The sequence below is a fragment of the Balaenoptera musculus genome, chromosome 15 (genome assembly GCF_009873245.2).
Source record: "Balaenoptera musculus isolate JJ_BM4_2016_0621 chromosome 15, mBalMus1.pri.v3, whole genome shotgun sequence".
In the NCBI taxonomy this organism is placed as follows: domain Eukaryota; kingdom Metazoa; phylum Chordata; class Mammalia; order Artiodactyla; family Balaenopteridae; genus Balaenoptera; species Balaenoptera musculus.
This window is the reverse complement of record NC_045799.1, coordinates 31,818,143-31,837,854: the sequence shown is the minus strand read 5'-3', so window position 1 is coordinate 31,837,854 and position 19,712 is coordinate 31,818,143. Positions and strand designations below refer to the sequence as shown.

General features: G+C 46.2%; 1 protein-coding gene across 2 annotated transcripts in view; it reads left to right on the top strand.

The window, feature by feature from the left end:
* The window catches only part of RASSF2 (Ras association domain family member 2), a 41,390-nt gene that overhangs the window by 2,526 nt on the left and 19,152 nt on the right, over positions 1-19,712 (top strand). For both annotated transcript variants that reach the window (XM_036827588.1, XM_036827589.1), the window contains exon 2: positions 18,806-18,895. In XM_036827588.1, the coding sequence (XP_036683483.1) occupies positions 18,837-18,895 (59 nt within the window). In that variant the 5' untranslated portion in view covers positions 18,806-18,836. The remainder of the gene's footprint in view (positions 1-18,805; positions 18,896-19,712) is intronic.

Here is a 19,712-nt window from a genome sequence, read left to right as displayed (position 1 = left end):
TCCTGTCACCAAAGTACAACAGGACCTTGGACTAATTATTTCCTTCAGTCTTCTCAAGGATACTTTTGGCAGGAAGTGTCCTCACTGGGAGGTGAGGTGTGGAGGTGGGACCAGATTGTCAGAGAATCCCTTGGAGAACTTGGGAGACCGGATGATCCCAAGGGCAGTCTCAGGATTTGTCCACATTCCTTTTCCTCTGCCCAGAGTGAGAAACTGGGCAGGTCTCAGTAGTGTTCTTAGAATGGAACAAGACGTACAGTCTCTGTCTTCAAGCTATAGTTGCGGAGAGCTGCTACAGCTGGGTTTGTAAAACTAGGGCAGTGGTCTCCTCCTACACCTCCCCGCCTCTCCCACCACTCTTCACAATACGGTCCAGTTTTTTATCCCAATGACACACTGTGCTATTTAAACACCTCCCTGCCTCTCCAGAAGAATTGTAAATAAATCTTTGAGGCTGGGTAAGCTACCACAGGCCCATGACTGAAGGCTTCATTTATTTGGCTATTTGTGGATTCCCATGGAGGATGTGGTGGGGCAGGGGATGGGGCAGGAGACAGTGGGGGAGCAGGGCACAGTAAACAGGAACATCTTCCAGACTCCATTTGCTAGGTGGACAGGGGGTCATTTTTTAATCATCCCTTGGATGGTAGACTCTGGAGCCTGTAATCAGAGGTTGATGCAGCTGCTCGGGGATGACAGCTTGAGGCTGTAGAACTCCTGCCCAACGCAGCTGTGACTGAACTAGAGAAGGCAGCCTCTCACTGAAGAAGCGGGCAGGGAAGGGCATTTGGTTAATTCCCGTGAGATGAGCAAAGTGACTTAGAATGGCTTTTCCTATTCCTTATATTGATAAAAATTAGCAAAAAGATACCTTATATTTCCTTGGACATGTTAACCCGAAGTGATTTGGCAAGTAGGTTTACTTTTACCAGCATAACACTTTATCCATAGTGTTAGTTTGATTAACTTCTCCTTTCTATAGAGAAATGAAAGAACTGTTGGATTTGGAGTTTGAATGGCAATCAGAGTTTCTAGCAGCATGATATTGGGCAATGTAATAGATGCTGTCAGCATCCTTCCTGTGTTCCCTTGACCTCAACCAGTGACTGATGGGAGAAAGTGTATAAATACTCCAACTCCTTCACCTCTCTGTTGGGGTAACTTTGAGGCATATTCCATGCTGTCTTTCAGAGTTGTCTTGTGGGACCATATCCCAGTTGCTAACAGTAATAACTGTCTCCCTTCATTGGCTGCCTTCCCTTCCCTCTTTCACTTTTCCACTCCCTTTCAACTTGCACTCGAATCCTTGTCTTTTTTTTTTTTAATATTTTTCTCTTATGTTTTTTTTAATAAATTTATTTATTATTTTATATTTATTTTTGGCTGCATTGGGTCTTCATTACTGCATGTGTGCTCTCTCTAGTTGTGGTGAGCAGGGATGACGCTTCGTTGCGGTGTGCGGGCTTCTCATTGCAGTGGCTTCTCTTGTTGTGGAGCACAGGCTCTAGGCACACGGGCTTCGGTAGTTGTGGCACACAGGTTCAGTAGTTGTGGCTCACGGGCTCTAGAGTGCAGGCTCAGTAGTTGTGGCACACGGGCTTAGTTGCTCCACGGCATGTGGGATCTTCCCGGACCAGGGATCGAACCTGTGTCCCCTGCATTGGCAGGCAGATTCTTAACCAATGTGCCACCAGGGAAGTCCTCAAATCCTTGTCTTATGGTCAGCTTCTGGGGGAAACCAACCTAAGGGTTTAGTCTGTAGTTAAAAAGTCATTTTAAGTCTTTGAGTCTCCATAGAGAATAGACCTTGCCAAGGGGGAGGGTTGGATTGGGAGTTTGGGACTAGCAGATGCAAACTATTATATGTAGAATGGATAAACAACAAGGTCCTATTGTACAGCACAGGGAACTATATTCCATATCCTGTAATACACCATAATGGAAAAAAAAAAGATAAACCCTGGTTCTGATAAAGTAGAACACTCCTGCCACCCAGCAGGACCTACTCAAGGCTGAAAAACTTGGGGCCACATTTCCAGCTGCTTCCAATGTCACTGCATCCAGGAATTGTTCCCTGACTGTGCCCCATGGGAGTACAGCCCCATCTTTTGCCTTCTCATCCCACATTTTGCCCATCCCTTTCTTCCTTGTTTCATTGTTATCTATCTCTCACCTTGTGAAATCTGAGAGCAGAGTCCTTGACTGACTCACCTTGGTAGCATCCTGCAAAATGCCTTTTATATCTTGGATTCCTCTTAAATATTGTTGACTGAATAAAAAATGAGAAGAAAAAAAATAAAGTCTCTGAGTCTCAGTTTCCCCAGCTGTATGATGGAAATGATAACTATCTCACTGTGATACATGCTCAGACAGGGGCCTGGCACACAGCAAGCATTCAGGCAAACATTTGCTGGCTCTTTGAGTAGTACAGACGGGGCTATGATGGATTTGGGAATGGGTGTTTTGGTGGACCATAGAGAATTATAATACTTTGGAGAGAGAGGCTTGAGAGCCAGTAGGAGCCAGCTCTAGCACACACCTGGCCTTGACTGGGCTGGGATGTGATCAGTGATCTTAATTTCCTATTTTGTACACATGGTGAGGAGGATACGAATTGTACTAGGTGTGGGGGCTTCCCTGGCGGTCCAGTGGTTAAGACTACACGCTTCCAGTGCTTCCACTGCAGGGGGCGCGGGTTCGATTCCTGGTCAGGGAACTAAGATCCCACAAGCCGCGCGGTGCAGCCAATTGTACTAGGTGTCAAAATTTAGGGTATGTTCAACTGTGCCCTGAACTGACTGAATCACTGTGTATGAGACACTTCTGAGGTTCAGTTAAAGATTATTGAAGTGAGTGCTCTGAGTCTTTGGGACCCTTGGTTTCCCCATCTCCAAGGCCAGGGCTTAGATGATTCCACAGATCCCTTCTGGCCCTTGGTCTCCTCAGGAAGAGTCTATTGCATTCTCCTTCTGTCCATACAGAACAACATTTAACAAAAGAAAACCTTTCATATGTCTACAATTAGGTTGCCCACCATGGGGCACCCAGCACTGGGCCATCCTAAAGTTTTAGTCTTTCCTGCTAGCACAAGGGATTTCAGTAGAATTATCCCAGTAAAATTTTTGTCTTCCTTGTGTACCAGTTTCACTTAATGACGTAGGCATGATGTGTCCCCAGAGGAGGCCTTAGGAGTGGGTAAGGAGGATATGGAAAGGATACGCCCTACTTTCCTGAACCACTATGCAATGTTGTAGATACCCAAGTGGAAACCAAGAAAAGTCCATGTGGAGGAAGAGACTTCTGTATGACAGAATTCAGCATTCCTAGTTGGGTTTTACTCACAATGCTCCATTGATAATCCTCCTGAGGGAGTCCCTGACTCAGCAATTCCACCCATAGGAATTCTTATCCTAAGGATATAATTGGACACATGAAGAAAAATATGTGCATAAGGGATGTCCCATGCAGCATTTTTTATAATAATAATAACAACAACAACAAAAATGGAGACTAAATGCCCCCAAATAGTAAAATTGTTAATCATGGTGTATTTATACATTAAAATACCATGTGACTACAAAAAATTTAGGATACAGATGTGTATCTGTTAACATGGGAAAATGTGATACATTTTGTAAAAACTAGGTTACTAAACAATGTGCTATTTTTTGTAAGATATATCATCCACTTATATTTGCCTCTGGAATGATATATGGAAAAATGTTAATAGTGATTGTCTCTGAGTGGTGGAATTTTGGAAGATTTTGATCTTAAATTTCTTACATTAAATATTTTTGATTTTTTATTATGGTAAAATATACACAATATAAAATTTACCTTTTCAACCATTTTTAAGTATACAATTCAGTAGCTGTCTTAGTCTGTTTGAGCTATACTATATAACAAATTCCACAGATTGAGTGGCTTACAAACAACAGAAATTTATTTCTCACAGTTCTGGAGGCTGGAAGTCATCAGGGTGTGAGCATGGTCAGGTGAGGATCCTCTTCCAGAATGCAGACTTCTCATTATATCCTCACATGGCAGAAGGGGCTTGGAAGCGTGGCGGGGTCTCCTTTACTCCCATTCGTGGCTCCACCCTTATGACCTAATTACCTCCTAATACCATCATAGGATTTCAACATATGAATTCGGGGAGGATACACATATTCAGACCATAGCAGTGGCATTAAGTGCATTCACAGTGTTGTATGACCATCGCCACTATTCTTTTCCAGAACTTTTCCATCATCCCAAACAGAGACTGTACCCGTTGAACACTAACTCCCCATTCCCTCCCCTCACCCCAGCCCTGGTAACCTCTATTATACTTACTGTCTTCATGAATTTCCCTCTTCTAGGTTTCTTATAAAAGTGCAATTGCACAGTAATCGTCCTTTTGTGGCTCCTAATCTTTTTGCTTACCTATATTTTTAAAATTTAAAAAGTCTGTTTTACTTGTATAATAAAAATGAAAGGAACAAGAAAGACCTGGGAGAGAATTGTGGTGCTTGGTCTCTGGTATTTTCATTTCAGGCAGGGCCACAAGGTCCTGGCCATCCTTGCTGCCTCTGCCGCCATTACCTGGGGTGAGGGTCAGCGTCTGACCTCCATCTCAGCCTGGCAGGACAAAGGTGGATGGCCAGTGGGCCTCAGAACTAATCACATTTGGGGCTTGCTGGTTGCTGGCAAATCATCTTATACCAGGGTTTTCTGTGGGTGGTGGTGGGATTGAGAGGGTGTGCTTGGGGTTCACTGTGCCTCAAACCTAACAGCTGTCATGCCGTGAGTGAGGTCCAAACCGGGTGGAAGTCGTGTCGTTGAGACCATCTTTCTTAAAGATTGAGAAGGAGAACCTCAGCCTTTCTATTTTAAGCATCCTTTGTGTATTCCAGATCCTGTGGCTCAACTCACCCTACTAAATACCCACCAATGGCAGCTGTGGGTATGGCTGCTGAATGCTTTGTCCACAGGCAGGGTCAGCCTGCCTGGGATTCAGGGAGGACTTTAACTGGTGGAATCCATGAGATCCTAAGAACTCTGGGAAGATAGGTAGTGGCCTCAGATAATCAGTGCCCTCTTCCTAAGGCTCCACATAGGCTCTTACAGTTGATTATACAGATATTTGGGGCAAGGATTGCTCTCTTGTGCATGTGGTGGGTTGTGTATGTGACAGGATAATTGGGAACATGGTGCAGAGGGGTGGGGGCAGGGGAGGTGGTATGTATGTGTGTTTCAGTCTGGTCTGAGGTGAGAGGAGGTCAGGAAGCTTCAGTACCCAGAAACTGGATCCTAGGTTGTGTGGCTCTATTCAGGGGTCATGGGAGTGGGTCAAGTGGCTTTACTCTGGGATGCCTTGTTCTGTGGAAAATGTTTTAAGTTTCTCATTAAGCAGTCTTCCAGAAGAGCCTGCCCCAACCCTCCAGCGAGCTGGTGAAAGAATGTAGGTCTGGGAGGACAGATGTGCCTACTGTGTTCTCTGGAAATTTCTTCACCTGGTTCTGCCTGTTTTCTCTCTGCCCAGCAGAAGGCTGCTCTTTTAATACCAGACAGTGGGGGAAGTATAAAGATTTTACGGAAACAGCCTTTGAAGGCCATTTTGAGAAGTTTGGTTTTCGTGGTGCTGATTTTTCTTTAGGGTTAGTCAGCTGGTTGCAGGACAGGCAGAGGAGGGTGTGAGTGTGGTTTTGTGGTAAACTTCCCCTCAGCCTCCTGGAAATGTTCTGGAAACCCCTGGATGAGCTGTTTCTCCTGGGTCTGAGATCTGCTATGTGCGGCTGAATTTCCCCACACTTGTTGTAGGGCATTAATGAGGTTAAAAAAGGGTGGATGTGAGATGCCCCACAGTGGCTGCCCCAGGGGAGGGCTCAGCACACACTGACCCTTCCTCCGCTGGCCTTCCTTACTGCTTCCAAGGGCGAGGAACCTGCCTGTCTCTGGCGGTGGAGGAGGCCAGCGCTTTGGGCTTTTGGGTTTCCAATCCTGGCCCTGGGTAGCAAGGAGAGGAAACCCTAAGATCTCTGCACACAAAGCTCATAGTCTCAGCCTATAACACCAAAAAAGGGAAGAACTGCTGGGGTTCCCTTAGGAAGGGGATGTGAGGTCAGAGATGAGTTTCAGAGAAGCACTTAGTAAACAGGAAGCATGGCCAGAAAGAAACCTGTGCTTGTAGGAAGTGGGGAACTGGAGACGGCCTCCTCACCTGCCAGGATCAGCCAGCAGTGCCTAGAGCTGATGGCGAGTGGGGGCTCAGAGCATGAGGAGTGACACAGATCTTGGGCCCTCCCTGTGGGACAGGGCTCCACTTAAACCTTGCAATTATTGGGCTGGAGGAAAGCTTAATTTGCCCTTCTGAAGGCAGGACTTTAAATACCCATAAAATAGCCCTCGGTTTTGAGAAATGCAGGTGAAGGAATGCTTAGTCTTACTTGTCTTGTATGCCTCCACTAACTTTCCACTCTTTCCTCATGCCAAGTCAGTTACATGGAGTTTTGCACTTTGTTGAGCTTTATCCTGTGAGGGGCCATCTGGGCAGGGCCCCTCTGGCTGAAGATGACGGAGGCGCTGCTTCCCTTCCATCAGGGAGGCAGAGGTGGCCAGGACCTTCCCTGGGGCCTTTAGATACCGGAGGGTTCGCTTTCTGGGTCTTTGGGTTCTCTGAGCTGCAGTCTAAGTTCTTTGCATACACACACACACTCCCTCACACACCCATACCACACATTCATATGTGCACTTGCACGCTCTCTCCCTCACACCCATATGGACACATTTACACACACACTCTCCCTTACATATCTACATCTATACTTTTACTCCCATCCACACCTACACATTCACACACATACCGCTTCTTCTGTCTGGAGTTTTTGCTTCCTTCATGCCTTTTTTGGCCCCATTCCAACACCCTGCTCATCCCATATGAGGCTAAGGGTCTTTGGGTTTCCTTCTAAATATCCGTCCTGAAGTCAAAATCTTGTAGTTGTTGACAGGACTTCCCTATAAACAAGTAGTTGCTCATCTGGGCCCGCGAAATGATCGTTTGGTGGGGGGTGACTGTTTGTTGTGACTCTCGGGGTCACTCGCCTGGCCACCTGCCCTCTGGCGTGAGAGTAGGAGGCAGGCCTTCCCGGCAGGCATCCCGAGACCATTCCCTCAGATCTTCCCCAGCCACACTGAGGGTCTCACACCTGTGTGAGGAAGGCCTGAGCAAGAAGGGTCAAGGCCCCAGCTGTCGGTGGAAGGAGCTGGGGTTCTGCAGACCTTGCTGCTGGCAGGAGGGCGCCCAGCTTGGCCACTTGTCCTGCTGAATCTCAGGTCCTCATCTGGCAGGTGGACCAGACAGAGACTGCCTCCTGAGATAGGAGTGAGATTGCCTGTCAGCAGGGACCTCGTACCTGTTGTCAGTCAGGCCCCCAGGTTTTTTCCAGGAGGAGGGGGGCAGGTGGTTTTTGGGGCCCATGAGTGTAGGGGGTAGCTTGTTCTTTAGACAGAGGGTGAGATGTGTCTGGGGATTCGTGGCTGTGTAACATTGCAAATACCTGGGTCCCTGGATGGGATCTCCATCCCGGGCTCCTGCAAGGTCTGCTTTTCCTTCAGCTTGTCTGCCAGGCCAGTCACTGACTCACCTGCCTTCCCCAGGACTCTGGGGTGTGCTGTGGCCAGCAGCTGAAGCCAGCCTCCAGCTGCCTGTCCTACTCGGAGACCCTCATGTCCAGCCAGGGCACCACAGAAGGAGCACTGGCCTCATCATGTCAGCTCTGTGACCTGGGACAAGTCACCTGACCTCCGGGACCTTCTGTTTCCTCATCTTTAAAGTGATAAAAATAAAGCCTTCCCTGTGGGTTCTTGTAAGGAATAGGAGAAGGCATCTAGAGTCTTGTCACCAGCAGCACCAGCATCACTTGGGAGCTTGCTAGGAATGCACATTCTCAGGCCCCACTCTAGAGGTACTGAATCAGAAACTGGGAGGACGGGGACAGGAATCTGTATTCAATGAGCCCTCTGGGGGATTCTGATATACACTTCTCTAGAATATGGCCAGGTCAGGTGACTTTTAGCTGAAAACTCTTTCTTCCCATTCACCTCAAGAGAAGCTGTACTAAATAGGGGTTCTGCTTTGCATCAGACAGTCCTGGGTTTGAACTCTAGCTCTGCCTCTTCCTGGCTGTGTGTCTTTGGACAAGTTACTTCACTTCTTTGTGCCTCAGTTTCTTCATCTACAAAACGGGAATATTAATGTTTCTTTGTTCATGGGGTTGTTATGGAGATTAAATGAGTCGAAGCAGGTAATATCTAGCCTGTAGTAAGCTTGCATTTCTGGTAGTTGTCTATTATTCACACTTGTTGTTTTATTATTAACATAGTAATACTGTTGTGATTGTTCTGTTCCCTATTTGTGAGGGAAACAGGAGACCAGGGCCTCCTTTGACTAGTCTTCTGTTAGTTCTCTTTGCTACCTGCCTCCACGTTAAGTGCCCTCCCTCCTCAGGCAGGACAAGCCAACCTTTTCCCAAATACCTTCCCCTCCCTTTTCCCTAACGTCTAACGTCCTTTTGGGGTGTGGAGGGGCAAAGCTTTGTATTCACATTCACAATAAAGCTGAGGAAGTAGAGTACATATACCCAGTACACTTGACCTTATCTCTCCCTTTGGTGCTGTTTGATGTTCTTTTCCTGAGCAGAGTGACTGAGAACCATGTGGGTGGTTCCCTGGGGGCCTGGACATGGGGTGGGAAAGGGATGGAGGAGGCACATGGGTCTGACCAGTAAGTGGGCCTTTTATTGAAGAAAGCATGTAGATGGAAGGCAAAGTATGCTGTTTCCTTCCTAGGCAGCACGAGTTTTGCCCATGTTCAGGACAGGCTCAGGTGGAATCTCTTGTAATCTCTAGATCTTGGCAGGGCCCCAGGCCGCAGCTCAAGTCTCCTTCCTTGTGTGGCGCGGTAGGGCTGGGGTTTCCTGTTTGCCATCAACACTTCTTCCTGCCTCCATACGAGGAGGCTGAAGTGCAGAGGGGTCAGCACTGTCTCCTCTCTCACTGCTTGGTTACAAAGCAGAGTCCCTCAGGAGACCTGATGAGGCAGTCTTCGATACTATAGTGTGAAGCACCGTGTCAGATAACTTTCTTCTCCAACCCTAGAGCTCCAGATTGTCCCCAGAGGGCAGGGCCGACAAGGGTTCAGAGAAGAGGTGGGGAGAGGCCCCAAAAGGGGAAGCTGCAGGCCCCCAGCTAGTGTTTCCTTTGCATCTGGGGCCTGCAGCTGGCTCCCTGGCTTCTGTGATGTGGTGCCCTGGTTTGGTGATGGGGCCCCTTGCATCAGCTCTGTGCCTGCACACACTGATCCTCGGGGATGCTCTGCACTGTCCCCTCTCCCCTTTGAAATATTAGTAATGGGAAGGGGGGCACTAAAGACTCAACTCAGTTTGCTTTTAGAAAATTCTGTTTCTTCCATTCTTGAAAGGCTTCGTTGAGATGCATTTGGGGGTGTCCTCAGTTTACACAGCTCTATCCCCATCAGATTTCATAGTGGTTCTCAGCCCTGGTTGTACATTGGCATGACCTGGGGAGGTTTTAAAAATGCTCGTCGCTGGAGCTCCTCCCGGAGGGTCTGATGAAATTGGTCTGAGTTGCAGCCGTGACATCAAGAATTTCAAATTAACCCCCTACCCCACTCCCCCTCCAAGAGAGTCTAATGAGCACCCAGAATTAGAACCTCTGAGATGTCGTGTGTCCTGAGTTCAGCTGTTACTCCTTCCCACTTTGGTTTCAGCTGAGGCTTGCCAAGTGCATGTCCTTCTCGCTGGTCAGGGGGTGGCTCTGTGGGGTTTGCCCCCCTGGGAATGCTTCATGGAATAAGCCCTCCCCTTTCCTAGCCTGTCTCTCTCTCCTAGTTATATTTTCTTAGAGACTGGGACTGCCTGGGTCCTATAAATTCACTGTTGCTCCGGCACCCCCCATCCTACCCTGGGAGCTGAGGTGGGAGTGGGGCGGGGCCTGGCCCCTGTTATGCAACCAGAAAGACCCTTTAGGAAACAGAAAACAAACAAAACACCAAAGGGGGTCTTCATCTCACTCTGGACTTTCCAGCCAGGGGTGGCTCCCCTTTCTGTTCTGAATTTGCCTGCTGGGGACTTTCCAGTTGATCAATAAGATGAGAGACACTTGGTCTCTAGGCTGGAACAGAAACTGTGTAGGGATTAGCTAGCCTCCTGGGGATGCTCTGAGACCAGATTGACTTCAGTGTGTTCTCTGGGCTCCCTGAAAGAAGGCGAGTGATGGCACAGGAGTCTGGAGGAACCAAGAGCTAAGAACAGAGGAGCTTCTGCTCTCTTTGAACCGAGCTTTGATGCCTTTCCGACCTCCTCAAGCTTCCTGAGGACTTAATGCTTGCCCTCATCACAGGAAACTGAGCTGGTTAATTTCAAGAGCCTGGCTGGCCCCTCATTTATTCTTGGGGAGGCTGGAAACACCTGTGAGTGGGGGAGTGGTTCTGTGAAAAGAAAGAGGAAAGGATCTTTTGTGCAACAGCTACAGGGTAGCTACGGGGTTTTGACTGGTCCAGAACTTGGGCAAGTCTGTCCCCATTCCTGCAGCTCAGCCTTGTACCGACCACACCTGGAGATCCTGTGCAGGCAGCTGTTTCGTCCCAGCTTGAGAGTGGGTAGAGGAAGGTGATGGAGCCAGGAGCTTCAAGCCCTAACGTGAAGCAGATGTAGTGGCCGCTGCTGGTACCCACCCAGATCCCCTTTATCTATTTTTTAAAAAATAAATTTATTTATTTGTTTTTGGCTGCATTGGGTTTTCGTTGCTGCGTGCGGGCTTTCTCTAGTTGTGGCAAGTGGGGGCTACGCTTCGTTACAGTGCGCGGGCTTCAGTAGTTGTGGCTCGCGGGCTCTAGAGTGCAGGCTCAGTAGTTGTGGTGCACGGGCCTAGCTGCTCTGCGGCATGTGGGATCTTCCCGGACCAGGGCTCGAACCCATGTCCCCTGCATTGGCAGGTGGATTCTTTTTTTTTTTTTTAGTAAACTTATTTATTTGTTTTTATTTTTGGCTGCGTTGGGTCTTTGTTGCTGTGCGTGGGCTTTCTCTAGTTGCGGCAGGTGGGGGCTACTCTTCGTTGCAGTGCGTGGGCTTCTCATTGTCGTGGCTACTCTTGTTGCAGACCACAGGCTCTAGGCGCATGGGCTTCAGTAGCTGTGGCTTGCGGGCTCTAGACCGCAGGCTCAGTAGTTGTGGCACACGGGCTTCCGCAGCATGTGGGATCTTCCCAGGCTAGGGATTGAACCTGTGTCCCCTGAATTGGCAGGCGGATTCTTAACCACTGTGCCACCAGGGAAGCCCCCCCTTTATCTACTGCGTGTTATGGGTGTGGACTGCTGACAGGTCTCAGTTGCTCCCTAGTCTTGAGAATTGCTCTTGCAGGATAATGCCTGGGTGCTCACCCCCTCCTCCCAGAGGTGGCTCTCAACCAGTGACTGACTAGCGCGGGGTACAAAGGCCTGGCCTGCCTGTCTTAGGGTGGGACAATTCGGTGGAGTTGTTCACACCCTAGAGCTCCCATGGAATCAGGCTGTGGCTGGGCTCCAGTTCCTTCCCCAGCCCAGTCCTTCTTCCCTCACTCCCTTACAGGTTTCTCCTGAAATCAATTCCTTAATAACTCATGTGCACAAGAATCCTCATTTTGACCTCTGCCTCTAGGAATTACCTAACCTAAGACAGCAGGTTAGCTTTCTTTGGGCTGACTGTTGAATCCACTGTCTCCGCTGAAGAATTAATAATGAGAATGGGAATATTTGCAGGAGAGAGGCACAGTGTGGGAGCTGGGGGTCCAAAGAGAGAGAGCTCTAGGCCTGGGAGGGGAAAGAAACACCAAATGAATGGTTTCTGTGTGGTGGTAAGTGCTGTAATGAAGGACAGGCTGAGGTGTGGATGCCTATCCCCCCAACACTGCCCAGGGACAGCGAGAACAGTTTGTAGGGGGAGGTAAGTTTTGGATCAGTGTCTAGGGAACATGTGAGTTTATTTGGGTCTGAGAAGCATGGGCACACTCACAGAGCATGAAAAACAGGCGTAGAAAGTTCTTTGTAGCTGGGATGTCATCATCTTCAATAGCTTAGGAACCTTCCCTTTGTCAAGACATTCTCTTGGATCTTGGAGAAGGTTGTGCCCTCAAGTTGTCCTGGGAGCAGGCAGGAAGTAGTGGATGGATCTTCACATGGGAAGTGCTAGGTTCTGCTGACAGGCTGCATGGCATTACCCAGGCATTTAATGGAGCTGAGGAGAACCCAGAACATGCCAGGGCATGAAGTGGTGCCAGAAGAGAGGACTGACTGGTTAGTGGCCTCAGTAGGTCTCCACTGTGACTAGGTGACTAGGAGGCTCATGTCCTGACTTGGCAAGCCTAACGGTATTCACATCTCCAGACATGTTAGCAGACATGCTTTGTAGTTAGTAGACATTCAATACACATTTTATCTTTTAAGGTTTTTCTAAAGAGAAGTTGTACTGATCTAGAAGTCTTGAGGGCTAAATGGCCATGTTCACGGGGGGGTTCAGTAGGTTTAAATATGTTTTAGACTTCTAAAGAGTGACTCCATGTCAAAGATTATTTGTGTCAAATCTGCCCTTTCATTCCTGTCCCATTCTGTCTCTCTCCTCCTTTCTCTGTGTGGGAAGCAGTGAGCAGTCTCCGTTCTGTGCCTGAGATGCTGGCTGATGTGGGAAGCCCCCTCCTTCCTCTCTGTCTTGCTTTCCCCTCTTCAAAGAGATGGTGAAGATTGGTTCTATATTCTCAAGGCAGTGTGCAAGTGATGCTTGGAAATGATCCTTACAAGGCTTTGTGGAGTCCAGGAGGGCTTCATAAATTCTTGATAATAACAGAGAAGGCAGAAGAATTGCAACCAGCTAGTTGAGCAAATCCCTGTCTTTGAGACTGTAGATATTGGCAGGCACCCTTGGCAGAAGTGTCCAATTGAATGTGGATCCCAGCCCCATCAACCATCTTCCTCTGACTCTTCCTTGTGTGAGAAACAATCCTCTGCTTAAGCAATATTGGACTGAACTCTAAATTTCCGGCCTTTTGTTTGCTCCGCTACTGTGTTTGCCTTAAAGGGTATGTAAATGTAGCTGGCTTTTTTTCCTCTCCAGCTGGCTGGAGGTAGCCAGTGATTTGTGGTGATGGTTGGAAAGTTTATGAAGACAGATGCAGTTGTTGTCCTTGAGATAGACAAAGGAGGGGTTGGGTCCTAGAATCAGCTACCTGTAATTTCAATTCAACAATGTGGTCAGCTGTGTAAGTATTTTCCTAACATTCCTAACCCAAGAAACATAAAAGTAAGAAAAAAGGTGGGGAGAAGTCAGGCTGGAGACAAAGATTGGGCCAATTGAGTCTATAGGTCAGATTTATAGCAATAGCCTTGGTGAAATCACTCAATATGTAGACAGAGAGAGGTTTAGAGAATTCCCACATTTGGGCCATCAGACTACTTGATGATTTTTATCAACCTGGTAAGTAAAAAATAGTGATGAGGGAAGTTGAACATCTTTATTAACTATTTGTATTTATTTTTCTGTGAGCTATCTGTTCATGTGCTTTGACAAATTTTCTATTGAGTGTAGTCTTTTTCTTACTGAATTATTAAAGACTTTTACATATTAAGGAGATTAACCTTTCATAATATGTATTGTAAATATTTTCCCCCAATTTGTCATTTGCCTTTTGACTCAGGATAAGGTAAACTTTTTTTCTAAGCAGAAGCTTAAAATTTTTACAGATTGGTATCCAGTTTTCTTTTTTCATCATGCCTTCTGGATTTTGGGTCAAGAAAGTTTTCCCCAGTTCAAAATTCCCTACATTTCCTTTTAGCATTTTATGTGTTTAATTTTTTAATTCATTTATGATTTCTTTTGGTGGAGGAGTAAGGTAGGGATTTAGATTCCCCATCTCCCCCTTTCCAAAGGCCAGTCAATTCTCCAGCAACATTTTGTTTTATTAATCTATCTTTTCCCTGCTATTTAGAAAGGTAACGCACATTCTATGTTCCCAAATATATTTGGGTCTATTTCTGTATGTGATATTGTTTCATTAATCTGCCTGTTTTCCTCAAGTACCAAATAGTTTTAGTAACTGCAGAAAAGACTTAATTTCTCTAATTGGTATTTTCAGTAGATTTAAGAGGACATACTGTCAAAAGGGATTTGTCTTAGGAGCAGGACAGATTGCTTTCAGATCCAAAACAAAATTACCAAATTATAGGTTACTATGGAGGCAGTGAATGAGAGTCCTGCAGAAAATCCAATCAGTGAGTTAGAAAATTAGCTGTAGAATTCTGGGGAAAATAAGGAGGTGGAGACTGTGAGTAAAAATTATACGAGACTTGGAGGATAACTGCAGGGATGTATGTAAGTATGTATGTATGTATGTATAGTGCTGGAGAGAGGGGATAGAGACATTGCAGAAGAAAAACCAAGAATGGAAGGAAGAGAAGCAGTAATCAAAGCAAGTATAGGATATTTCCCTGGTTGGAGAAAGACCTGAATGTTCAGGATGAGTTCTGTCAATGGCCAGGCACTACTAATCTGATTTCTACTCCATCCAAGCTTTGGCATTGGCTCTGGCCGAGGTCCCCCATGATTCTGTGTGGTAAATCAGAGGCCCCTCTGGGTTTCCTTTCCTTGGGTTCCCACCACCAGCTCCTGGCTCTGCTGATCTTGGCCTCCTTCTCAGGGCCCCCTGTTCTCTTGGCTTCCAGGATACTGTGTCTCCTGTTTTCCCTCCTCTTATAGGGACTCATTTTTTCTCTGCCCATCCCTGACCTACTGGGTCCTTTGGATACCTGCCCTTGGCCCTGCCCCTTCAGCCCTCCCTGCTCTCTCCCTGGTAACCTTGCCACTCTCCTGACCTCCCTCCCTTCAGCCAAGCCAGGATTCCCTCCCCGGGAGCTCCACACTGTCATTCTCCTGGGCCGCAGACCTGGCTGTGCTTCTTGTCATCTGCATCACGGGGTTCCATGGCCCTGCCTCAGACTCAGTCCGTGTTCCTCACACCAGTGCTTGTGACTGTTCATGGCCACCTACATCGCTATCCTCACCAGTAGCCAGGCATCGTGCTGGACTCTGCCTTTACCCCTGTGTCGAATCTGGCCCTTTCCAAATCTTTTTATTGATAGATCATGACTTTTTCTCTACCTCTTTAAACTCTTTAGACTGTTACTCCATCCCCATTGCCTGCTTCCCTGGGACAGGCCTCTCAATTGGTCCCCCTACCTCTGTTTTCTTCCCCAATCCTTTCTCAAAGTAGACAGCAGAGTAGGATAATCATTCCAAAATTCAACTCAGATCACACCCTTCCCTTATAACTCCCCTTGTTTTCCTATTGCCACTATAAAAAAATGATCACAGACTTGGTGGTTTGAAACAACAAAAATATACTCTCTTACATTCTGGAGGCCAGAAGTCTGACATTGGTTTCAGTGGACCAAAACTAAGGTGTCAGTAGGGCTGCCCTCCCTCTAGAGGCTGTGGGGGGAATTTCATTTGCTTGCCTTTTCTGGCTGTGTTTCTTGGCTCATGGTCCCTTTCTCCATCTTTCATCCGCAGCGTAACATCTTCAAATATCTTTCTCTGCTGAGGTTGTCTGTAGAATCTCCCTCTGCCTTTCTTATTAGGACATTTGTGATTACATTTAGGGTCCACCCAGATAATCTAGGATAGTCTTCCCATTTCAAGATCCTTAATTTAATCACATCTGCAAAGTCCCTGTCACCATATAAGGTGACATTGACAGGTTCCAGGGATTAGGACCTGGATATCTTTGGAGTCCATTATTCAGCCTACCACACCCCCCATTGTACTTCACAGTCCAAAGTCCTCGACATGGTCAAGGTCCAGCACACACACCACCCCATCTTTTTTTTTTTTTTTTTTAAAGGTCAGATCTATTTTTTTTTTTTTTAATTTTATAGCTACTTTATTTATTTATTTATTTATTTTTGGCTGTGTTGGGTCCTCGGTTCGTGCGAGGGCTTTCTCCAGTTGCGGCAAGCGGGGACCACTGTTCATCGCGGTGCGGGGACCGCTCTTCATCGCGGTGCGCGGGCCTTTCACCACCGCGGCCCCTCCCGTTGCGGGGCACAGGCTCCAGATGCGCATGCTCAGTAGTTGTGGCTCACGGGCCCAGCCGCTCCGCGGCATGTGGGATCCTCCCAGACCAGGGCCCGAACCCGTGTCCCCTGCATTAGCAGGCAGACTCTCAACCACTGCGCCACCAGGGAAGCCCCACACCACCCCATCTTGGTGCATGCTCCTGCCTGGACCACTCTGCCCCTCACCTTTGCCAGCTCTATCTCATCACTGAGGTCTCAGTTTAGAGTTCACTTCCTCCAGAAAGCTCCTGGGACCCCACCCAAGTCCAGATCAGGTGCCTTTCCTGTGTGCTGCTGTGGCATCTGCCCTCCTCGACAGAATTGTCTTTCCCCTCATATCCACCTCCTGCTGGACTATGTACACTTGAAGGCAGGGCTGTGCCAGTTTACTTGCTGTTGAAATGCCATCAGTAAACGCAAAGCTTTGACACATCTTAGGCACACAATAAATGAACGTATACATTTACATATGCATAGAAGAGGTGCTTTAAAAAAAATGGGTACTCACTAGTTATGGTAATTGTCACTTAAGAAAAAAAGAAAAACTTTCTCAGTAGTCTGACTTTCTTTCCTTTTCCTTTTTTGTAGTACATATATACTCCAAATTTTATGATTTTTTTTGAAGAATTGAAAAATTAAAATTTAGAGAGAACAATTGTGTTCTTGGGGTACCACTTTTGGGTATACAGGTGGGGTATGAATTTTCTAAATGGAACTCAGCCCTCCACTCCCCTCCTCCCACTTACACCCCTTCCTTAGGGGGCCTTTGTATTAGTTTCCTGTTGTTCTTGTAACAAATTACCAAAACTTAGTGGCTTAAAACAATACAAATTTATTATCTTCTGGTTCTGTAGGTCAGAGGTCTGACATGGGTCTTCCTGGACTAGAATCAAGGTTTTGGCAGGGCCTGTGTTCTTTTCTAGAGGATCTAGGGGAGAATCCATTTCCTTGTCCTTTCCAGCTTCTAGAGGCCACCCACATTCCTTGGCTCACACCCGATTCCCCCAGCTTCAAAGCCAGCAACAGTGGGTTGAATCCTTTTCACATTGTGTCACTATAACACTGATTTTCTGCCTGCTTTTTCCATTTAAAAAAGTTGTGGCAAAACACACATAAAATTTGCCATCATAACCATTTTAAGTGTACAGTTCAGTGGCATTAAGTACACTCACATTGTTGTGCAGCCATCACTGTCATCCAGCCACAGAACTGTTTTCATCTTGCAAAACTGAAACTCTATACCCATTAAATAGTAACTTGCCATTCCCCCTTCCCCAGCCCCTGGCAACCACCATTCTACTTTCTTGTCTCTATGGATTTGACCTAGGTACCTCATGTAAGTAAAATCATACAGTACTTGTCCTTTTGTGACTAGATTACTTCACTTGGCATAATGTCCTCATGGTTCATCCTTGTTGTAATGTGTGACAGGGTTTCCTTCCTTTTTAAGGCTGAATAATATTACATTTTATATATATATGCCCCCCACATATATATGTGTGTATATATATATATATATATATATATATATATATATATATATATATATATATACCCCCCACATTGTTAATCCATTCATCCACTGATGGATATTTGAGTGGCTTTCACCTTTTGGCTGTTGTGATTAATGCTGTGAAGAACATGGGTGTACAGATATCTCTTCAAGGTCCTACTTTCAGTTCTTTTGGGTATGTACCCAGAAGTAGAATTGCTGGATCATATGGCAGTTCTATTTTTAAGTTTTTGAGAAACTGCCATACTGTTTTCCACAGCGCTGCACCATTTTACAAATTCCCACCAATAGTGCACAAGGGTTTCAGTTTCTCTGCATCCTCACCAACACTTGTCTCATGTCTTTTTGATGATAGCCATTCTAACAGGTGTGAGGTGATATCTCATTGTGGTTTTTTCAAAAAATTTTATTGAAGTATAGTTGATTTATAATGTATTTAATTTCTGCTGTACAGCAAAGTGACTCAGTTATACACATATGTATTCTTTTTCATATTTTTTCCATTATGGTTTATCACACGATGTTGAATATAGTTCCCTGTGCTATACAGTAGGACTTTGTTGTTTATCCATCCTGTATATAATAGTTTGCAAGATTTACGTTTCCCTGATGATTAGTGATATTGAACATCTGCAATCTAAAACCTCCCAACAAAGAAAAGCCCAAGACCAGATGGTTTGATTGGCGAATTCTACCAAACATCTAAAGAAGAGTTAATACTGATCCTTCTCAAACTCTTACCAAAAAATTGAAGAAGATGGAACACTCCCAAACTCATTTTACAATGCCAGATACCAAAGCCAGATAAGGACATTACAATAAAAAAAAAAAATTAAAAACCTGCAGGCTGAAATACTAGAAGAAAGTAAATATAAAAATTCTCAACAAAATACTGGCAAACTGAATTTCAACAGTGCATTAAAAGGATCATACACCATGATCAAGTGGGATTTTTCTCAGAGACTGTGGCAAGCAGAGGCAGCAGCCAGCAGTGTGGCATTTCCCTGGCCCTGGGTCAGTGTTGGGCTGCTTGAGCTGTGGATCTGGGGCAGGGACAGAGAGCCATGTGCTCCCCGCCCCTGGTACATGGTCTGCTGAGTTCCTAAGGACACAACCTGACTTTAACCTCTGTCTTCACCTTTCAAATATAGGCCTCTCATCTGATGAAAAGAGAAAGGAAGAATGGACTACAGTCACCAAACTTCCCTAGTCCCATGTGGACAAGATAAATACATTTCCAAGTAAGATTTTTTGCTATGGTATTGTGTTTGCAGTGGCCAGTCCCATGTGAACGGAAGCCACTGGCAGAGGAGCCTCCTCTGTGCACGAGAGGAGTTCATGTGTGTGAGAAGGAGAAAGCAACTGAGTGTGGACCAGTGAGAGCATCAGCAAGGTTGCTGCTATAGATAAAAAACATGCCCCCAGAGCCTGGCCATAGAGATTGAAGTTAAGGAGGTCTTCAGGACATGGCACCCTTAGGGGTTCAAAAGAGATGATGTTCTGGAGGGCTTCCAGGAGGAGGAGTTGGTGCTGGCTGCTCACTGTCTTGTCTGTGGTATACCCCAGGAAAGTCCTGGCTGGGTCGTGTCCCTGTGCTGCTGGGGTTCTGGCTAAAATGGGCACAGGTGCCCCCTGAACAGAAGGAGAGAGTTTCATTTCTTTATATGCACTAAAATCTTTTGAACTCAGATTTTTGCTGATATGGCAGGGCCTAAGCCAAAATGGACTTTTTAAAATTATAAGTTTGCAGATATATTTTTACATTCCGCACAGAGATTTGTACATATTTATGTTCTCTATCTTAACGAAATGTTTAATTTATTTGAGGCCAAATTGTTTTAATTCCTTTAGACACACTTGGCCATACACAGACACACAGTTGTGTGAGCTATGGATCATACTTATCTCTTCACTGATGGATTTCCCCCAGGGCTTCTACTGACCAGTACTTTTAAATCCTAGTTTCAGATCTTTGTGTTCAAAAGTATCAAACAGCTTTTGTTTTAGGTTATTTGGAGTCACATTTTTTACTAATTCACTCCAGCTTATCTAGGTTTA